Source organism: Lepidochelys olivacea (assembly GCF_965140295.1).
Source record: "Lepidochelys olivacea isolate rLepOli2 genome assembly, chromosome: 1".
Taxonomy (NCBI): Eukaryota; Metazoa; Chordata; order Testudines; family Cheloniidae; genus Lepidochelys; species Lepidochelys olivacea.
In genome coordinates this window covers 47,285,821-47,306,699 of record NC_140411.1, presented here as the reverse complement: position 1 = coordinate 47,306,699, position 20,879 = coordinate 47,285,821, and the positions used below count along the sequence as shown (strand labels likewise).

At 40.3% G+C, this 20,879-nt stretch overlaps 1 protein-coding gene across 3 annotated transcripts in view; it reads right to left on the bottom strand.

Moving 5' to 3' along the window:
• The window catches only part of PAN3 (poly(A) specific ribonuclease subunit PAN3), a 121,665-nt gene that overhangs the window by 6,991 nt on the left and 93,795 nt on the right, over positions 1-20,879 (bottom strand). For 2 of the 3 annotated variants that reach the window (XM_084631809.1, XM_084631811.1), the window contains 7 exons: positions 18,519-18,680; positions 18,074-18,190; positions 16,834-16,935; positions 5,451-5,616; positions 4,896-4,983; positions 2,987-3,126; positions 1,863-1,992 (listed from right to left, as the gene is read on the bottom strand). In XM_084631809.1, the coding sequence (XP_084487935.1) occupies positions 1,863-1,992; positions 2,987-3,126; positions 4,896-4,983; positions 5,451-5,616; positions 16,834-16,935; positions 18,074-18,190; positions 18,519-18,680 (905 nt within the window). The remainder of the gene's footprint in view (positions 1-1,862; positions 1,993-2,986; positions 3,127-4,895; positions 4,984-5,450; positions 5,617-16,833; positions 16,936-18,073; positions 18,191-18,518; positions 18,681-20,879) is intronic. The other variant, XM_084631810.1, reaches the window with a different exon arrangement.

Sequence of the window (20,879 nt, the reverse complement as noted above, 5' to 3'; positions counted from 1 at the left end):
TGTTCAAAAGGAAAGCTATAAACAAATGCGTATAACTAAAGGAGCTAAAATCCTGACACCATCCCAAACAAAGACAGCAACAAAATCAGCATAAAGTATAGAACCTCTGCAATTTGGGTTTGTTTTTTTTTAATGACACAGACAGCTGATAATCCATTTCACACACTGCTTTCCATCTCCATGTCAAGTCTGAGAGAAAAAAATTGTTCTGCCTGTATCCTAGTTTATAACACATTCTGAATACATGCATATTTTGTTTAAATAGAGGCTGTTCAAATCAGGCTTCCAGAAGGAAAAAAGATTCTAATAATGTGCCATTATAAAGCATCTCAAGACCTAGTTACTGTCATCCACACTCATGTGGCATAGCAGCTTACTCCACACACAGTGCCACTGATTTCAGTAGGATTACTCCTGAAGTAATTTACTACTCAACATGAGTAACGTTGGCAGAACTGGGTCCTAAACTTGGCAAATGAAGTCATCCTGTAATACATTAGTGTGACAGCTTGATTTGAAAGACAAGAAGAAAAGGGACAACAAGATTTATACTCCTCAGGCTCCTGGAATACTGCGGAGCAGTTTGTATTGCTCCTGTAACTGTATTAATTTCAGATTATGGAGTGGCAGTGCAGCCTCCTACTTTGTCCAGCTACAAGGTTTTGCATGCAGAATATATACATTAAAAAAATAATAATGCCTAATGACTACATAGCAACTTTTATCTGTAGATCTCAAAATGCTTTACACAGGTAGTCAGTTTTATTATCCCCATTTTACAGATGAGGAAACCAAAGCACAAAGAGGGAAGCACCCAGAAGGCCAGTGAGAGCCAGGAACAGAACCCAGATTTCCTGGTTCAGTGCTCTTTCCACTAGGCTATATGGTCACCTTTTAAAACCTCAGTATGGGCAATGGGATTAAGGGAAACAGGACATAAAGGCATGATTTAAGCCCTTAAAACCTTAATATCCCACTTTGACTGAAGATTTGAGTTATTCCATGTTTTGTCACATGAGAGGGAAGCAGCGAAAGCCTCCTACCATGTATCTTGGTCTGAATCTTGTTGGGGATTTGTAGTCAAAGTAGGAAGAGTCAAACCCTCTCTATAGCAGTATTATATAGTAACAGGAAAGTACACTTCTTCTGGAAGCTATACAACTTCCAGAAGATCTACTTAGCAATACATGTCTTGACTGAATTTGAACAGTATGAGCAACTGATTTAGTTGATGCGAGGGTGACAGCAGATAGCTCTATTTTTCATTTGTTTGAACAGGAGTTAATATGGGGTAAGGAGAAGAGTAATGGAATCTGAGGAATCAAACAAAGGTAGTATTTGTTTGTGCCTATTTCTAATACAAACTATTGAAAATGTTTTGATGTACTGCAGATCATATCTACTCAATCAGAAAAGCAATCTTCATTCTATAAGGTAAGGAGTTCAATGCACATAGAATGTCTTTTAGCTTCTCCTAAGCCTGTTGGTTCCGTAGAATGATGGTGCTTCCACTAAAACCCACGTTAAAATGCCACCATCATGCACTGACCACCTCTCAGAGAAGTGGCCACCAGGCTTTTAGGTTTACAATCAGTTAGGGAGACCTCAAGCTCTGACTTGTTAAGACTATACAACCAGCACCCAGGTCAGTCAAATGCTTGGGCTGTCCCCAAAGACATCAGTAATTGAGGTATTTATTTCAATATTATTAGAATTTCTTATTTAGCACTAAATTCTAGTTCTCAAAAAGTCAATGACAAAACTCACCTAGAGCTCAACAAGAACAGGGTTCAACTTTATAAATTGTAGATCTACCCCCCGTAGGATACTTATGTTCAACCTTTTACCACTGAATGATTTACCTTTGCAAGGTCTTCCTCTATAACATCATTTCTCATTTGAGCAGCATCCAGTTGAGTATAGAATCGTGCACCAATCATAGGCATGATATCGTTTACACTGCGAAGCCTATTTTGGTCAGTCAGCAAATACCTACCAAAAAAACCAAACAGAGTAATTGAACACATCACATTTAAAGAGAGATGCCACCATATTGTTTTAACCAGATCCTATTTTCTGCTTCAAATGCTATTTTGAGCACTAAACATGCATCTGGCTCTGAAGCTGCCACTATGTCTTCTTATATAAATGTCAAGCAGCAGTACTGAAGCAGCAGAGAAAATGTTCTTTGTAACTTACCTATATGCTGTGTTTCCAGTCAATCATTGAGAGAAAGCACTCAGTATGCTAAAGAGTACTCACATGGCAGTGCAGAAGTAGATCAATGCCAGAAAGGGCAGGATTAAAAGTAGGAGATATATGCAGATTGTAAATTTTCAAGTGATGTTTTTTCAAATGAGGAGCAGGGGACAAATACTCCCATTTCTCTCTCTCTGACTGTAGGGGTGGGTGAGGAAAACAGTGACTACATTTATGAACACAAAAAAACAAATCCTATCTCTCTGGTCAGAAAGGCAGCAACCCTATTAATAAAAAAACGGACAGTTTCAGGAACTAAAGTGTGCCTGTAGTTTGTATAAAGAGGTAGAACACAAAAGTTAAGATCTTAATGCAAATCCAATTATTCATATGCTATTTCTGACTCTTGAAAGAAGATTTTATGATATTTTGGTCAGAACACCTTAAACACCACTTACTGAGGGAATATGGGAGTTCATATTTACTACATATACTGTAGAAAATATATAAAAGTTGTCTCTGAATAGCAAGGGTAATAATGTATTTTGTTGGCCCTTTTAACCTACTAAGATGACAATTCAGTACCACTTTTTAATGCTGTTCTTTTAATTTGAAATGATCTTAGACACTGTACAGAATTTAACTCTTATTTGTGTCTGAAAATATGAACTATTCATTGGTACCTTCGGCTATATATTATCTTGCATTTGTGTTTTGCTACTAACAAATTTCCTTCAACTTAAAAAGCGGCAACAAAAATATGCTTCAATCCATACTATGAACTTACAAAATCAGATTCTTCAGATCAGAGGAATAGTTGATTGTCACCAGTTCCATAGCTTTCTGCAAATTTTCTCTCTGAATTCCCGACAAAGAATTGCAAGCCAACGCCAACACAACTTTTCCTAGTGAGATCAGATCTGCTTGCTAATAGAAAAAAACAAACAACTTTACTATGGCACTTTTTAAAAGTACTTGCAATAGTTATTTTATTTTTTTTTTTAAAATGAGTATCTAAACTAAATGCTTTTAAAGCCCACACTATCAATAGAATTTTTCAAGATATGTTTAGTGTGCACAAAACAGAAGACTGTATTAGTAGCAACTGGTAGGAATTATATGCATCTTTATTAACACTTAACATTCAACTGCCTATTTCTATTTGCAATTTAAATTTTAACAAACGAAGAGTGCCAGGGCAGAATTCTATCTCGAGAAGGGAAAGATCCTTTCTTGTGGAGATCAGAAGTTTTAGAAGAAGGAGGTGTCTTCTCTCTATCCACCCCCTTCAACATCCCACCCCAGCAGAGTGAATGAACTGGTGACAAATAGAACAATTCTGGTTACATCTTGGTCACATCTCCCTGCATTGTCCACAAGGGTCTAAAAGAAATGCCAGTCAGGCAACTCTTGCCTACTAGCATCCTCAGGTTACTGGGCAATTAGTCATAAGTTGAAAGCAATGCTTATGTGTTGCAGGTCCACCAGACAAGGTTTTTTTGAAGAAAAGCTATAATCAGAATAAAAAGGGCTGAATAGATAATCAATTTTATTAGCCATTTCTTTTCTGCTGATTACAAAGAACATACAACAAGAGATATCCAGCTAAGAAGAAATAAGAAACAAGTTAATGTACACTGGTAAAGTAAATTGAGAGCGGTTTACTCTAACACGAACAGAAAGCTGCTACATTTCTGAGAAGTCTTGAGCTTTAGCCAGGCAGAAACCAGCTTATTCAAACTTCCCATTTATTACTATGTATGTATAAATAAGCAATTCTCTCAGTGACTAAGCTTGTTTAATGAAAACAAATTAAGTCCAATTTCCTACTGTGGTCTTACACTCCCAAAGCTGTCAGGAGATGAAAATGCTCTGAAGACAGTAGTCAGCAGCAAGGGGGAGTTAGGGAAAGTAACCCTCCAGAGAATTATGGCATAGCACTCATTGACTCTAAAGGGAGTCTTCCTAATGCAGGAAGTATGTGGAGTGTATAACTGTTGGAAATGGGAAGAGAAGTCATCCCACAGTGAGCCCATTTAAGGACGGGGGAGGGGAAAGAAGAGGCGAGTGAGTGCAAGTACAAATTTAAAAAAAAATTTGTTAAGCTATCTTGCTCTTAGATACACATTTACTTCTGAACTATTCTGGCTATAATAGCATGAAAATGGAAAGCAGAAACAAAAGTACAACTAAACCATTAACTGTTCATTGATCTCATTTTCTATTAAAACCATAAACGACACAAGCCCAATTCTGTAGCAGCTTCATGCGCACATCACATCCTAAATTTGTTTCCCAGTATTCACTCAAGTTTTCATATTAAATTTAAAAGATTTTTCCTTCTTTTAAAAAGGAATCTCATTTCCAACCAATTCTGATTTTTGTGGTTTTGCAAAGTAAGCTGCCCTATGCTTTGCTTGTTGTCAATATATAAGAGCTATCTTATTTCAGAAGTTTCAAGAGTAACAAAATGACAGCTCATATATACAAATCACAAATAAATTTAGACAGCTTTAGGAGGAAAAGATATGACAATACCAAAGATAGTTAAAATATATATACACTGAAGCCTAAAAATGTAAAATGTCTAGGCCTTAATGAAAATTAATGTTTCAAATGGAATTAAGTTTTTCCTGGTACATATTATCTAACAGAAATCAACCTATTATAAAGCAAGCATGGCACTATCATCCTACCTGAAACTGAGCCATTAGTGCCAGTGGATTATTCTGACTGTTATCGAATGTTAAAACATCAAAGACTCCAACACAATTCACTCGTAACCTTTGAAACAAACAGGAAATAGGGAAGAGATTTGGTAAGATTTTCTCTCTGTTGATTAGTTTTTTTCTGACATTTATCATATAAAAATACAGGGTAAGATTTCAAAAAAGTCATCTAAGCTCTCCTGCTGCCAATTAGCTTACTAAGAATTTTTTTTTTATTAAAACATATGCTGCAGCTGAAAGCTTTCTAGGTAAGAACTTAAATGGTTAGATCCACAAACATGCCTTCTGAAAACATCCAGTAAGCAGCACGCAAGATGTAAATTCTTCTAAACTTAGTTTAGTAAAACTTGATTTTGAGCATCAAACTTTTATCACGTCATTAGTCTTGGGCCAACACAAAACATTTTAGTCAAATTATTAGGTTGTTTCCCCATATCTGGCAGAGGAATGTAATTAAAAGCTATCATTGCACACAGATCTTAATAGTCAACAATCTAATTTGAAAAGGCTGTTTTCCATTACCTTGTTTTGCCCGTTACTAGAATCTTTGTTGGATCCATAACTCGACATGCTAATCCTGCTGTATGAATGGTCCTCAACGCAGAGCTGAGCTGCACAATATATGCCCAAATAAGAGACTCTGGCAGTAACCCAGCATGCTGCCGGGGCAGAGGACCATCATGCTGACCTAAAAGCAAAATATTATAGTATCAATGAACAAACAAAACGCAGCCAACTTTAACTTCAAGGATCGTATGTAATATTTAAGTTAACGTATTTTGAAATGAAGAATTGACCAACGTACCTCACTTTCATTCTACTTTAAGGCTACGTCTACACTATGAACCAGAAGTGCGACTCCCAGCTTGCATACACGCTCCTTCTAGCTCACATCTGAGCTAGCCTGCTAACAGGAGGGGTGTAGGGGCTGTAGAATGGGCAGGGGCAGCACTGTAGCTGCCCAGAGTACAAATCCACGGTAACCCTGTGGGTACGTACCTGGAGCGGCGAGGCATGCTGCCGTCGCCCAGGCTACAGCAGCTCCACTACCCTTTTTGGCAGGCTAGTACAAGCACGCGTACAGCAGGCGGGCACCCCACTCCTTGGCTGCGGCACAGACGCGCGCGCTTACTTAAAAAGCGCCACCACCCTTTTAAATGGATAATTTTGAATGGTCAAAATAGATCTTCAAACCGGTGACAACTCCTCCAATAAGTACTGTAACTTTTGATTCAAATTCATGAGAATTAAGTCATTTTAAAAGTTAGGATGAAAATTCAGTGCAAAAAGGCAATAGGTTTAAAAAACTGACTGCTGCAGTCTGATTGCTGATGCAGCACGATACTCAAAAAGCAGAAACCAAAAACGTTCCAAAACAAAAGGCATATAACACAATAACTACTGCTTATCTGCAACTGGTACCATTTTATGCCATATAAAGAATAGAAAGGAGTATAAATTAACCCCTCCCCCAATCTCAGAGTGTACAGACAAGATAAACAAACAAGCTCATTTCAAATTTCATTCGGGAAATAAGAATGAAAGATTGTATTGTTCAACAGAATTGGAATGCTGAGCCTTATTACCCCAGATCATTTCTTTCATTGTGACTCAAATCACTAGTAATTCAGTCATTACTACAGTTCAGTGGGCCATGGAAAAGCAAACTGATTTCAATCCATTTCCAAATCATAGCCCAAAAGCCATGCTTCTAGAACAGCAAAATACACAGAGTGCAGATCTTAGTGGTTGATTTTAATGACTGACCTAAAATAATGACTAGAAATAGGGAGACTACAAAAAAAAAAAAAAAAATCAGAGGGGCGGGTTGTTAATACTGAAGACACTCTGCAACTAAAAGATGTAGCTGTGTGTGCGGCTACGGTGGAAACAATGCTTCCAGAAAAGGAGTACTAGAACTAAATTTGACTAGGAAATCAAGTTTGCTCTTTTCAGACGTTTCATTGGTGTTTGTTTTGGGACTATCAGGGTCATCACTGTGGCTCCTCTTAGTAAGGCCCTGATTCAACAGTGCTCTTACATATGTGCCTCAATGCTGAGAAATTTACAAGTATCTTCATCCTTTTCCATATAAAATGTCAATTTGTTGGTTTTCCCCAGGAATGCGTCAACATTTCTGGGAAATTGCTCAAGACTGTAGTTAACAGCCACTGTTGAAAAGTAAAGCACATTGCTATAGATGATTCCAGATGAAATGTTACTGTTTGGGGGGTTGTGGGAAGGCCAGAGAGAGAGGAGAGGAATGTGTCTTGCTTTCATTTCTGTTAACATCTTTATCTTTAGTTCACTCTTGGTGGTGAAGGTTCCTTTGGTTCAGATTTTGAAGGACAAGACACTTCCTCTTCTAACCCACAGAACTCTGGCACACCACATGGAGGCTCCCAATGATTTAATTTTAGCTTTATTGCCCTGCTGATGAATCAGTATGTGAATAATCCTCCACAAACTTTACACCAGTAGTCTCGCTTTGCACACATTTTTAAAATATCCCCTCTTCATATCTATCACTGTTTCATGTCAGGGTGACAGGACGTTTGTTGCCTTATTGGGCAAGGCTCTGTCACTCACACCTGCACTTTATTTCATTATATACTCGTTTAGATACGGTGAACTGCAGCAGATGCGATATGCATATGCATTTGGCTGTGCTTTTCCTTTGCATATAACAAAAATTACATTTGATTCTAGTGTTTGTTTATTAAACAGATGTAATAGTCACTGTCTTAAAGGGACCCTTTAAGACAGTGACTATTACATCTGTTTAATAAACAAACACTAGAATCAAATGTAATTTTTGTTATATGCAAAGGAAAAGCACAGCCAAATGTTTATCTTCTTGGAAAACTGCAATTATTTGCATCACTGTAGCACTTAGGAGCCGTAGACATAGGCCAGAAATCCATTGTGTGAGGCTCTGTACAGAAACAAAACAGTCCCTGCCCCAAGGGGCTTACAATCTAAGTATCACAGTGGGAGCAATATTTGCCTTTTGATACAGAAAACACTAATGAAAGAGTGCTCAACATATGCTGAGAAGGTAAAAAAGATCAAGGAGTGATTACTCAACTAAAATACCAAACTTTATTTCTGCACTAGAAAGCTGGAGTTTTCTGTGCCAGTTAGCGACTTAAGCAGTTACTGATCGGATATGCACTTTTGGGGAGGGAGGGGCGGGGGGGAGGGGAGAAGGGGAGAGCAGGGTGTCAGACAGATCTAAAGTAGCTCAAGACAAACTCTCAATGTTAAACTGATCACTCAGACTGTTTACAGCAATCATCTCTCCTTCCCCAATAAGACAGACTACAGAGAAAATAGCACAAAATGTTATTGAGTATTTAGTTTTAGTCTATGTTAGCCCTGGTCTACGCTGGGGTGGGGGGAGAAATCGAACTAAGTTACGCAACTTCAGCTACATGAATAACATAGTTGAAGTCGACGTACTTAGATCGACTTACCGTGGTGTCTTCACCACCGTGAGTCGACTGCTGCCGCTACCCCATCAACTCTGTCTGTGCCTCTCGTGGCGCTGGAGTACAGAAGTCGACAGGAGAGCGCTCAGGGATCGATTTATCGCATCTAGACTAGACGCAATAAATCGATCCCCGCTGGATCGATCGCTGCCTGCCGATCCGGCAGGTAGTGAAGACATACCCTTAGAATACTGTGAGAAATAAAGATTCATAGCTACGACAAACAAAACATTAATATAAATGAATGCAATGCAAATCAGTTGAAACACTCAGACTCCTGGCATATTCCCTCATTAGTAGTATTAATTAGCCCTCATTAGTAGTATTACGGTAGTAACACAATCGAGGATCAGAATCTTGTTGAATTTGAACTGTAAATGCATGCACTAAGGAAGACAGTCCCTGCACCAGAATGCTCAAGCTACAGGACAGACAGTCTACATTTCCACTGCCGAGTTAATCTGGTCTCGTATGAGTGTTTCTAGCCCAGCCTCCTACGCCACAAAAACCTCTGACCCAAGTTTGGAGGTGCTTTCAACCCATGCTAGCTGGCTTTTCTGGGGCTATAAGATAAAGACAGAGTGCTGCTTTCACTTGGGCTGGTAACCTGCCCACTTTGCAGTCATGACACAGACTAGCCCACTCAAGTGCTGACAGTCTTCCAATGCTTTCCCACAATTCCCTCCATGTGCAGAGAAAGACGGACACGTTGTCCCACAATGCACTGCAAAAGAATCAGAGCAGTTTAGCTTTCTGCAGTGCTAAGAATGATGGGATGTGTCTCCAGAAGTCCTAGCAACTCACACGAATGTGACACACTGGCAGACTAGGTCCCAGCTCATGCCAAGGCCCCAAGCCTCACTAAACACTTACAAATGCATAGCTGGAAACCAGTCTTGCTTACCTATGTGTTAGCAACATCTAAAATATATTTTAGATGTTAAGTTGATAAGAATGTGTTTAGACTTTTATAAAATGCTTGTTGGATGCTGCATATATTGATCTCACTTATAATCTCTAGAGCTCATGGCAGTGGTCCCCGAACTGTGGGGTGCACACCCCCTGGGGGAGTGGAGGAACAGTTGGAGAAGAGTGTGACAGGGCCCGGGCCAGCCTCCATGTGGGGCAGGGATAGAGCGACACACTTCCAGCTCTGCTCTGGTCCCAGACCAGCTCTGCCTTCAACCCCATTCAGCCTCCAGGCCTGCTCCGCCTGCATGTCAGATCCGCCCCCAACCTCATTCCACCCCGAACCCCAGCCCAGTTCTGGCCTCATTCCTTCTCCGCCCCCAGCCCAGCTTCACCTCTAGCCCCCACTCCTTTCCCAACCACAGTTCCATCCCCAGCTCTGCCTTCAGTCCAAGCGCTGCCGCTGAAGAAGCCTTGACTGTGTAGTAGTGGAGGGGGTCATGGACAGACAACGTTAATGGTACGGGGGTGGGGGGAGCACAACTGGAAAAGTTTGCTCACCACTGGCCCACAGTGAAAAGTTACTTTGAATTGTAAACCTCTGTAATTGTGTAATTCACCAAACAGGAAAAGAAGCACTAATTAAAGGGCTTGTTAAAGTAACTAATTAAAGTAGAATCATAGAATATCAGGGTTGGAAGGGACCCCAGAAGGTCATCTAGTCCAACCCCCTGCTCGAAGCAGGACCAATTCCCAGTTAAATCATCCCAGCCAGGGCTTTGTCAAGCCTGACCTTAAAAACCTCTAAGGAAGGAGATTCTACCACCTCCCTAGGTAACGCATTCCAGTGTTTCACCACCCTCTTAGTGAAAAAGTTTTTCCTAATATCCAACCTAAACCTCCCCCACTGCAACTTGAGACCCTTACTCCTCGTTCTGTCATCTGCTACCATTGAGAACAGTCTAGAGCCATCCTCTTTGGAACCCCCTTTCAGGTAGTTGAAAGCAGCTATCAAATCCCCCCTCATTCTTCTCTTCTGCAGGCTAAACAATCCCAGCTCCCCCAGCCTCTCCTCATAACTCATGTGTTCCAGTCCCCTAATCATTTTTGTTGCCCTTCGCTGGACTCTCTCCAATTTATCCACATCCTTCTTGAAGTGTGGGGCCCAAAACTGGACACAGTACTCTAGATGAGGCCTCACCAATGTCGAATAGAGGGGAACGATCACGTCCCTCGATCTGCTCGCTATGCCCTTACTTATACATCCCAAAATGCCATTGGCCTTCTTGGCAACAAGGGCACAAGTAAAGGGCTTGTTCTGTGTACAAGATGGCCCACAGAAGGCAAATGAGATATTGGGTAGCACTGAAAGAAAGAGTCCCTGTTGATGCATTCCTAACTCCTTCCAGGAAGGGGAGACCTACACATAAACTCATCCCATCAGTTTGGACTCTGGTGTGGAGAGGATTAAAATCCTTGACAAGGAGAAACTGAATCTCTCTTATGCTGTTTGGACTCTTACCAGGGCTGGAGCAAAGAAACAAAAAGTAGAGATTCTCAGGGTTAACCTGGGTTAGTCTAAAACGACATTCAGTGGATGGACTACTCCATCTCTGTCACCTTTTGGAACCACAGACTGACTCTTTTGTGCTTGTATGTTGCCTGCTTTAACCTGTATATAACTCTTCTTTTTCCTCGTTAATAAATCCTTAGTTAGTTTACTATAGGATTGGCTACCAGCATTGCTTTTGGTGTGAGATCTAAAGTACAAATTGATCCGGGGTAAGTGACTGGTCTCTTGGGACTGGGGGCAACCTGAATATTTTATGATTTTTGGTGCAAGTGACCATTTATCACTAAGTTCTGCTTGCTTGGATGGCAAGATAGATCGAAATGCCCAAGGGAACTGTCTGGAACTCCATGGTAAGACTGTTACAGTGATTCAGGAGTTCATATTTGTTACCTGTTTGGTGAAATCTAATTATAGAATATACCACCAGTTTGGGGTGCCTTTTTGACAGTCTGCCCTGAGGCTGGCATGCACAGTTGTTAACCACTCCAGAAAGCATGACAGAGTGCAACCCCAGTCTGTATGATGTTGAGTAGATGCACCCGATTATGGCTTTGCAGTGCGGTCACTCGCATCTGAGCTAGGCCAGCCCAGGTGACCTAAGTGGTGATCACTTGAGTAAACAGAGCTAAGCACTTTTCCAGAAAGTTGATAATAGTGGGATAAAACTCATGAGGAGCAGGTCAAAAAAATTCCAAAAAATGATCAAACCGAATGGACGCAAACAGAAGAGCTTTATACCAAGGGCAGGGAGTTCCACAGAGGTCCAACACCCGGTAATGAAAAGGTGTGCCTATGTCACTACATCCTGCAGTAAAACACAAAAGACTAGAATCAACAACTGTAGCAGGCAAAATTTTAGATTACATCCCCTCTCTACAGAGCAAACACCAGAAAAGAATTAACCTATTCCTGGTATTCTGCAACATAATTCCACTGTCATCTTTCACAAGGCCACGACCTAAAAGACTTCAGCACGTCATGAATGACTGAAGAGATTAGAAATATTTTCAGGATGACAATTCTTACATAAGCGAGCCATTTCTTGTTATAAGTAAAAGCCCATCCTCCTAGTTTTATAATTCTGCGCTATGAGGATGTCAGTGGAACAAACTTTAAAGTAAACCCTTGATCAAGAGCAATATGCTCCCCATCAGACAACGGAAGTGGTCCCACTGCCAGAAGGGTCCCCCACATGCAAGTAAATGTAGCTGTGACTCAGAAACATTGTCTTGGATGCATGCTAATGAAACGTGAGCTAAATTGATTTTGGATTAGAGAAAAACTTCAGACAATCAGAAGTCACCGGATCATATTCTAGCCTGCCAAGATTATGCTCTTTTTAAATTCAATGCTTACTCTTTGTCAATAGATGCTCCTTGATCTTATTTAACTAGTTGTTTGAGAGAGGTACTACAATTCACAGCTTGAACAGGGACAATAAAAACCAAGTTCTCCCTTACTGTGAGGATGATGCACCTTCTGCCTATATACAAAGGCCCTGTTGCCAGAGGAGGCTCTACCAATTTTGCTGCCCCAAGCAGTAGCTGCCGAATTGCCACCGCGCCCGGAAGAGAGGCGGAGCTGCTGCCCAAAAGCCTCTGCGGTGGAGCTGCCGCCGAATTGCCGCTGCGGGACACGGACTGCAGCCCCATTCTCAATGCCACCCCAAGCACCTGCTTGGAAAGCTGGTGCCTGGAGCCGGCCCTGCCTGTTGCACCCATTCTTCTCCCTTCCCTCCCCCACAAGCTGCGCCTACATTCCATAGTACTGTGGTATGGATTTTCTGCAGCAGTTTAATTTAAATTTTAAAAAAAGTGAGTTTTTCAACAAATCCAATATGAAAGTACAATGAATACAGTAGACCCTCTGCAACTGGTTATTGAATTCAGTTATTTTTACACTGTCAATCAATATACTGCAGAATTTTTGTACGGTTAATGAATAACTGCATTTCACAAAAGTTGTTAGGGATACGGAGGTTTCAGGAGAGAGTTGGGACTTCTAACTCCTGGGCAGTCACAAAGGCAGTTTTGGATCGCGAAACAATCTAGTCAGCTAGATATTTCTGCTAAACAATCAGCAGCAGTGAAATAGTTAGTTTCCATTTAGAGTGCTTTCTTTAGATTTCAGTATCAACTTGCTATTGCGATAAAGGTGCAGTTTATACCTCTCAGAGCTATTTGTTTCTGCCTGTTTGTTGATACAGAAAGGCTATATTCACATCAACTTATAATGTTCATGTTTTCAAGGTCCTCAGTTGTGAGGACTAGAAACAGTTTAAAGTAGACTATATTCTGGAGAACGATTCTGAGGCAGGGATGGAAAAGATGGATTCAGTTCCAAATTATGTTCTTATGGCGTAAACAGATTCCTGCCTATACGTCAAAAAGGGGCTTGTGTGTCTTTGCTGAAAAACGGCTGTATTCAGAAAAGTAATCTGTAGCACTGAAAACTAATGTTCAGAGCCTTTGAGGGGTTTGTTAATAAGCATGGATAACACAGAACTTTTTAATGCATTGATTGGAAGATGTATATAGAAGGCTTGCTTGTCTTCGGTCCCCCCCCTCCCCAAACTAAAGTAGTATTGATCTAGGAAATCGATTTTAAAGAAATGCCATCCAATGCTGCCAAAAAAAATTATTTCTAATATTGCTGGTGTTTACTTTAGCAAATTATTTAAAATATGTACAATTTTTGTGTAGTTTTTTATAACAATCTGATACTTAATTTCTATTAATTGATTATAATTCATTCAGGCAGAGTAACAGTTTAAGGTACTTTTGAGGCCAGGTTTCTACAGTAAGAGGAGTTTCAGCTGGTGTAAAAAGAGATGTGACACATTGTCATGTCTTGTAATATTTCAATACATTAATATCACTAATAAAAAAAAGAAAAAAATGCTCTACCAGAAACTCCAGAACAATAACTATCTCATGGAAAGATGACAAATTCCCTTCTTGGGAATAAAAATTGATAGACAAAACAAGCAGCAAGATTCAAAGAAACTGGAATTGTACAAATAAATGGATTCTAAACAAACAGAATGCTTTGTCTGTTGAAAAACGTACATGCTTCATCCTTAAATCTTATCCACATTGTAAAATACATCAAAAACAACATTGGATTATCACAGTATACTACCAGAAACAGAAGATATTTTATGGAATAAAAGACAGTACAGGGAAATTTTTTTTAAAAAATTAGGAAATAAAGTACAGGTGTTCAGTACAAAAATAAACCATCGTTGTTAGGGCCCCCCCCCCACCTGTAATGAGAAAGCTTTATACCACATCCCTTCCAAAAAATTCTGGAACAGTATTTGCAGATGACATAGCAAAATAAAAAAAGACTGACCACACTGACACCAGAAAGTGACATGTGAAACAGCTATGTAACCACAATTCTTTTCATTTAACTGTCAAAAACTAGCTTTGCTAACTGATAAGACCGAGACAAATAAGGTTGCATACCTGAAACCAAATTCTCTTAATTCACTATTTCCACAGATTCACACCAAGTTGTATGTCACTCTGTAGGGATTCTAAACCTTTAAAAGTAATAGCACCATTCAGGGCCTCATACTGCAGCGTGCTCTTTGGGAATTTATAGAAAGGAAATCTCTTCTTCCATATACCCCCTGCTTCTCTTGGGAGTCTCTTCCAGGCAGGCAGACAGCCAAGAAACTCTAATGAGGGGTGGGCAAGGAATCTGTGAAGGTAGTCAAGCCTGGGAATTCAAATTATAGGCACACAATCTTATTTTCTCTCTCAATTTGCTCATTGATGCCCACTCTTGTAGACTAGAAAGCAGTAGGTAACTCAAAGATGGACCAGAAGAAATATCTGAAGGAATGCCCTGGCAAAAATGGCCATCTGACTAGCCTCATCTAAACAACACCATGCAAAAGCTGGAACAGACTTTGAAGTGGCTGTTCTGCAGAGTTCAATAGTAAGGACTAGATGCTGCAGGTACTGAAAGCTGCTCTAGCTGTGGTGGAATTACTTTAAATACCTTCCTGAAAAACAACTTTAGTTTTGTTATAACAATATTCTACTTAATTGTACAGAACACCTAGTTTCTGTTTAAAAAAAGAAACAGAGCCCCCTTCTTGTTTCAAGAGTATCACCCATAGCTATGTCTTATCTATGGTGTACGATACTCTGAGAGAAGTAGATGATGGAAAGAAAACATGAGAAAGATAGATTGAAATGTTAATAGAAAAAATACATGTGGGAGACATTCAGAAATTCAGTCCTACTCTGAAAAGTGACTAAAATAGCAGTAGTTCCATGTTTATTCTCTCTCACTAATTCCATATTAAGTTCATTTGGTTTAGGACTGCTCTTTTTCTTAACTGCTAGGCCTGGAAACTTATCATGGAATCCGAAAATCAAGAGGAGTTCTTTCCCTTTGGCACATCACCATCAGTCATGATGATTCTGCAAATCAAGTTTTAATTTCATACTTGAGAACTATATGAAAAGATAATGGGGACTATTTGGTGATCATTTTGAATTGCATCTTTTAAAGGCTTGCAACTTTCATACACTGAAGATCCACTAGGTCCTGATTTAAACAACTAAGTCAAATTTAAATAGAAACATTTACAATAAACTAACAAGTCCAAAACTAGTGGTTCCAGTTTCAACAGGCAGATGTAAGAAGAGCAGGCTTGGGAAGAGTCTGTGAGTCTATTTACAGAATTGCTCTCAGAGCCAATTAGTGGCCACTTTGAGCTATGAAATCCCTAACCACTGATTTCTTTTCTAAAAAGTAACAGATTCTATGGCACAGCTTGCAGTTCTCAGAACGTGGATCAGTAGATACAGTATGAAGGAAAAAATATATCTAGGAATATTAAATGTGCAGAGATTTTAAATTTGTTTCCTGTTCTTACTAACTCTAGCTTTACCTTTTCAAAGCACCATACAAATGTTATTACCTAATTAGCCTTCATAACACCTTTGTGAGCAAGTAAGAATCCCCATTTTACCAAGGGGGACCTCTCAAATTACAGAGACTAAGGGGGAGATTTTCAAAGACACAAATTGCACAATGACTGTAGATGGTAGTTAAGCACCTGTTATTTGTGCTTTGAAAATCCCACTGGTAAGTAACTTGCCAAATGCCACCCAATAATAGAGCTGGGATTAGAGCTCAGGAGAGCTGATTCCCAGTCACATGTACAATCTCGTAGACCATACTGCCAAAAAGTTGTTGTGGCCTACAGTTGCCAACTTTCACGCAGTAAAGCAGCACCCAACTTTCACAATAAGCCAAAAACCAAGCTAATCCCATTTCAAAAACAAGGCCAAAACAAGCCAATCCCTAAGAACCCCAACATTCTACGTGACTAGATCCCCCCTGGCGTGCAGTCTGGGACTGTGGTGGCCTGCTGTGCACCCCTGACTCTCTCCCCACCCGGCCCCTACTTGCCAGGAGCCGATTTTAAAAAAAAAAAAAAAAAAGGGCAACAAGCAGCAAGCTACAAGCCAAAAACTAGCCAACAAGCAACTCACAAGCCAATTAGGCCAAAAACAAGCCCAATTTCTGCGTATTTTTTTGCAGGTTTGGCATGTCTGTTGTAGCCCCCTTACTCAAGTTTCTTGTGCATTTTCTTCCATTTTTGCTGATGTAAAGTCAGAAGTTGTATGAAATTAGGAAAATAATCATTGCTCAACTGGTTCAGTCTATTATTTAAAATACTTCCCATGCATTTATTTTCATATAACACCTACAGGGTGCTAGGAACTTTACAAATAAACTAGGAAAAGAGAGGTAAAGACCATTGTCCTGTGGTACTTACAATATACCTAATATCTGACTAACTGAAAAATTATTAAGCTGAACTTACCTATTTCTCTGCCCAACTAACTTTACACCTCAGATATCTGAAATAATTTCTAAAGTGAGTTGAATGCATTTTCCTTACCCCATTTCCTTTTAGTGAAATAGCCATCAGCACTAGGGTCATTAAAGTGTCTGCTCATCATAGTCTCTCCTCCAGCATGAAAATCGTATGCAAACACAAGAGCTTAAAAATAAAAAGATGTGCAAGTGACAACAATTATTAACTCTAATACAGGGTTTCTCAGCCCATAGCTCACGACCCAAAAGCGGGTTGCCAGAATGCATCAAAAGGTTGTGGGGCTGGCTGAACTCAGCTCCACACTCCGAATGTTGTGATCTGGTGCACAGAGTTGCTCAAGTTTGCCCTAGTTGCCCCTCCCCCATCCCTGACGATGGGGGGGCCAGCAAGGCCAAATTTGAATGTGTGATAGCTGCGATTCCGTGTGCCAGGTCACAATGCCACTCGCACAAATTTGTCCCGGCTGGCCCCTCACTAGGGGAGACAGGCCAAACCTAAGAGGTGCTGTAGGTCCAGAAATCTTAATGCCCGGAGTAGACAGCTGAGCCCAGGCAGCTCTGCGAGACAGTAGCTGTGAGGGAGCGGTAGGGGTCACATTCTCTGGTAACTACTGGCCACTTGATGTACTCCCCCTCCCCACTGGAAGGTGTACTGCCTGTCTTCCATTCCCCATCCTGGGCTGCCTGATGTACCCCTCCTTCCACAACCAGACGAATACCCCCATCATATCACCCACCAGGGCCACCAGCTACCCAGCACTTCCCCGACTGCACCACCAGCCCCTTCTGCCCCCAACTCCTTCCCACAGATTGCCACTTTATCCCAAAGATGACAAATCCCCACTCCACCCTTTTACCCTCTGCCCCACAAGGGCCATGTGTGGGGAATGTGTCCCCGGGCTCCACTATGCTCATATCCTCACTCAGTCCACCATTGCACCCACACCCATCTGCCCCTCCAACTCCTTCTCCAGCACCTCCGAACCTGCAACCCCTTCTTCACTACACCCCCAAGTCCCCAAATCCCCCTCCCACCCTGTGTCCTCTGATACCATAGGTTTGGAGGGGCTGTTTTTTGGCGGTGTCAGCTCACTGCCACTCCTCCAATTCCATTGCGGAGCATCTGGAATCTTAGCTCTGAATTCCCACTCCCACCAGTGGAAGGGGGGATGTCATTGCGTCTTGGGAGATCTCTGTGTCATGACAGGCCAAAGTTTATAAATGGGTCCTCAACCCAAAAAGGTGAGAAGCACTGCCCTAATACCCTCAAAATTACCTCAACAGTTTAATTCCTGGAAACTTACAATGTTCTCCAAATGCTTTAGTGGTAAACACTTCACGCAGAGTTACAATATTTGAGTGTTGAATTTTTTTCCACATGTCAACCAATACCATGCACTTTGTGTTAACAAGACGGAAACCTGAGAAGAGAATAAAAACCCACACAGTTTAATTACGTTTATTCAGTGATTTTAGGCTCCATTAGATTTGTTTAAAAAAACGTTGGTATCTGTTCTGAAAGTACTGAGCTGCCACCAACAGAGGCACACCAATATAAAACTTTGCTTGCTCATTTCCAACACTATGGACTGTTATCTAGGCCAAACTTTGCTCTCTTATTCCAACAGAATGATTCATTTCAAAGCCAATTTAAGATTTATGCGTAGTATTATAGAAGTGCAAATGTTTTAGGCTTAAATATAGGTAGCATTGACGTTTAAAAAGATGACAACTTATGATTTCCCTCACCATGTATCCTCCGAAGGCAATATGGCAGATCATCTTTGCTATTTACAGCTTTGTAGCATGATGTAATGTACCCAAAGTTGCTTGTTTTCTGTATCCGATTGGGTGGTGGCAGTGGTTCTAAAGGGAAAAGGCTGTGGTAGCTGTCAACTTCTGTAGGGACTGCTAAAGCAGTTTATAGAAATATATTAGACACTAATTGCATTTGTAAAATCAATATTACAGTAGTAAAGAAAATTTGACTATTAAGATGTCAAACAATACTTTGTGCTGTGTCTGAGATACATGCAACAAAAAAAGTAAAAATTCATAATTCTATCTTTGGCACAAATATGGTTTCTTGTGAGATATTTTTGGATAACAGATATATCTGCTTTCTGAAAAATAATCTTGCCATACTAAAAGTAAACAAGAGAAGTAAAAGCCCTGTGTGCCATGAAGTATCAGCGTCATTCTAATATTAAACCAATTCATCCATAAATAGTGGGGAGCAGTACATTGGTAGCTGCCCAACAAATTGTTATCTTTTGGTCTGCCTCGAAAATTTACTCTTTCTTGCAGCTACTGAGGATGAAGATATGAAGGGACATGGATAATCCCCAATACCACACAAGCCTTGTGAATATGAAGCCCCGAGTCAACTCTTGACTTCCGTTATGACAGCAGCAGAGAACAGCAAAGACAGACACTGTCAGTGTTCAGAATGAATACACTATTTTATTTGGAGAGTGAGGGGAACAGGACAGATAATAAGACATCTAAGAGGACAGTCCAGACTAGGAAGCTAGACTGTGTTTTATAGTGCATCATTTAAAGTGCTAACACTTGTATTTTAGTCCCAACTTTGCACCTAGACAGGACAAACTGCATAAAAACCATGTTAGCTGACTGCGGTCAACAATAGGTTCTCCAAAAGACTGACCATGATGAGCAACTGCATTTTTAAACACAACTTCCCCAATCTACACTAGGTGCAAAATCTGTCTAAAATCATGTTAACTAGCATTTTAAAACACAATCTATCTTACCAGTCGAGAGTGTCTTGTAAAAACAAAGTCTTCTAAACATAAACCCACATTTACCAAGGCTTGTCTACATGGAGACTTAGTGAGTGGCAAGCCAGGGTGTGAACATTTAGCATATGAGCCTGCTGAGCACTAAGTGGCCATGTGGACCCTTCTATTGTGCACTAAAAGTTCTGAAGTGAGCTTTGACATACACTTGTTTCAAATGGCATATGTCAAAATGCACTATGAAACTTTAGAGTGCAGTAGCAAGGTCCAAACATGCAGTTAGCGTGGGGCAGGCTAATATGCTCTAGATTTACACCCTGGCTTGCTGTGAACTAAGTCTCCATGCAGATAAGGCCTAACTAGTAAAGGCACTGAGTTTAAACAAGGTTTTACTCCCTCAACTCATTTTCCCTTGTTTAAATCATTTAGTGAAGTCAATCCTGTATTTATACACGCAGCAAAAAAAGGACAAGACAACAGATTGATGGACTTCGCAAGCACTGAGGACCATTAGTATCAAGCAGACGCTGGGGGAGGGGATGCTAGGGAGAAAGTTCTCATTAAAAAGCAAATACCTTTGAGCAGTAACAAATACTGTGGATGTTGTTTGAATGCCTTTATTTAGGAAGAATTTCTCAAAAGTACAAAAAGTTCCTCTAAAGTATCACAATAAATGCTTATTACTAAACCTGTGGAATTTTACTTGTTTTTCCTCATTAAAATACTTCCTTGGTCTGATTTTATACAGATAAGCTTCTAGAACAGTTCCCCTATTTCTTGGTAGTGAAGTGGCACCCTAAATATTCCTTCATCCAATGCCTGTCAGGATATTTTAATAACAAGGAAAGGACTGCAGAAGAACCCCTCCCGTTAGCATAGGTAGTGTCTAAACTGAAGTGTTGCAGGTGTGCCGCTGTAGCATTTTAAGTGTAGACATACCCACAGTCCCCAAAGCTGAAGGCTAGAAACATAGTCAAGTTGATGGGTTTAAAAGTCCTTGTCCTGATGATCTGCATCCATATTCACTTTTGAAAAAGTAGGCCTTAGCTGCTGTAGTCACCCAATAGAATGTGTGAAAACAAACCATGCTTAGAGCCAACCATGCCACTTACTGGATACAAAAATCAGTTACAATGTGGATTGTGGACAGGATCTAAAAGGGAAATCTGCTCAATGAAGTTAAGAACTGCGTACTTTTTAAGCACAGATATATGGTGTTAAACAGAAAAACAGACAGTCAGCTAAAGAATTTTAAAATAAAGAAAAGAAAATATGCAGAAGAAACAGTGAACAGTAGAGACCTCATGTTTGTAAAGTACTTTGAAGGGGCAAAGTATTAAAACAATGACAT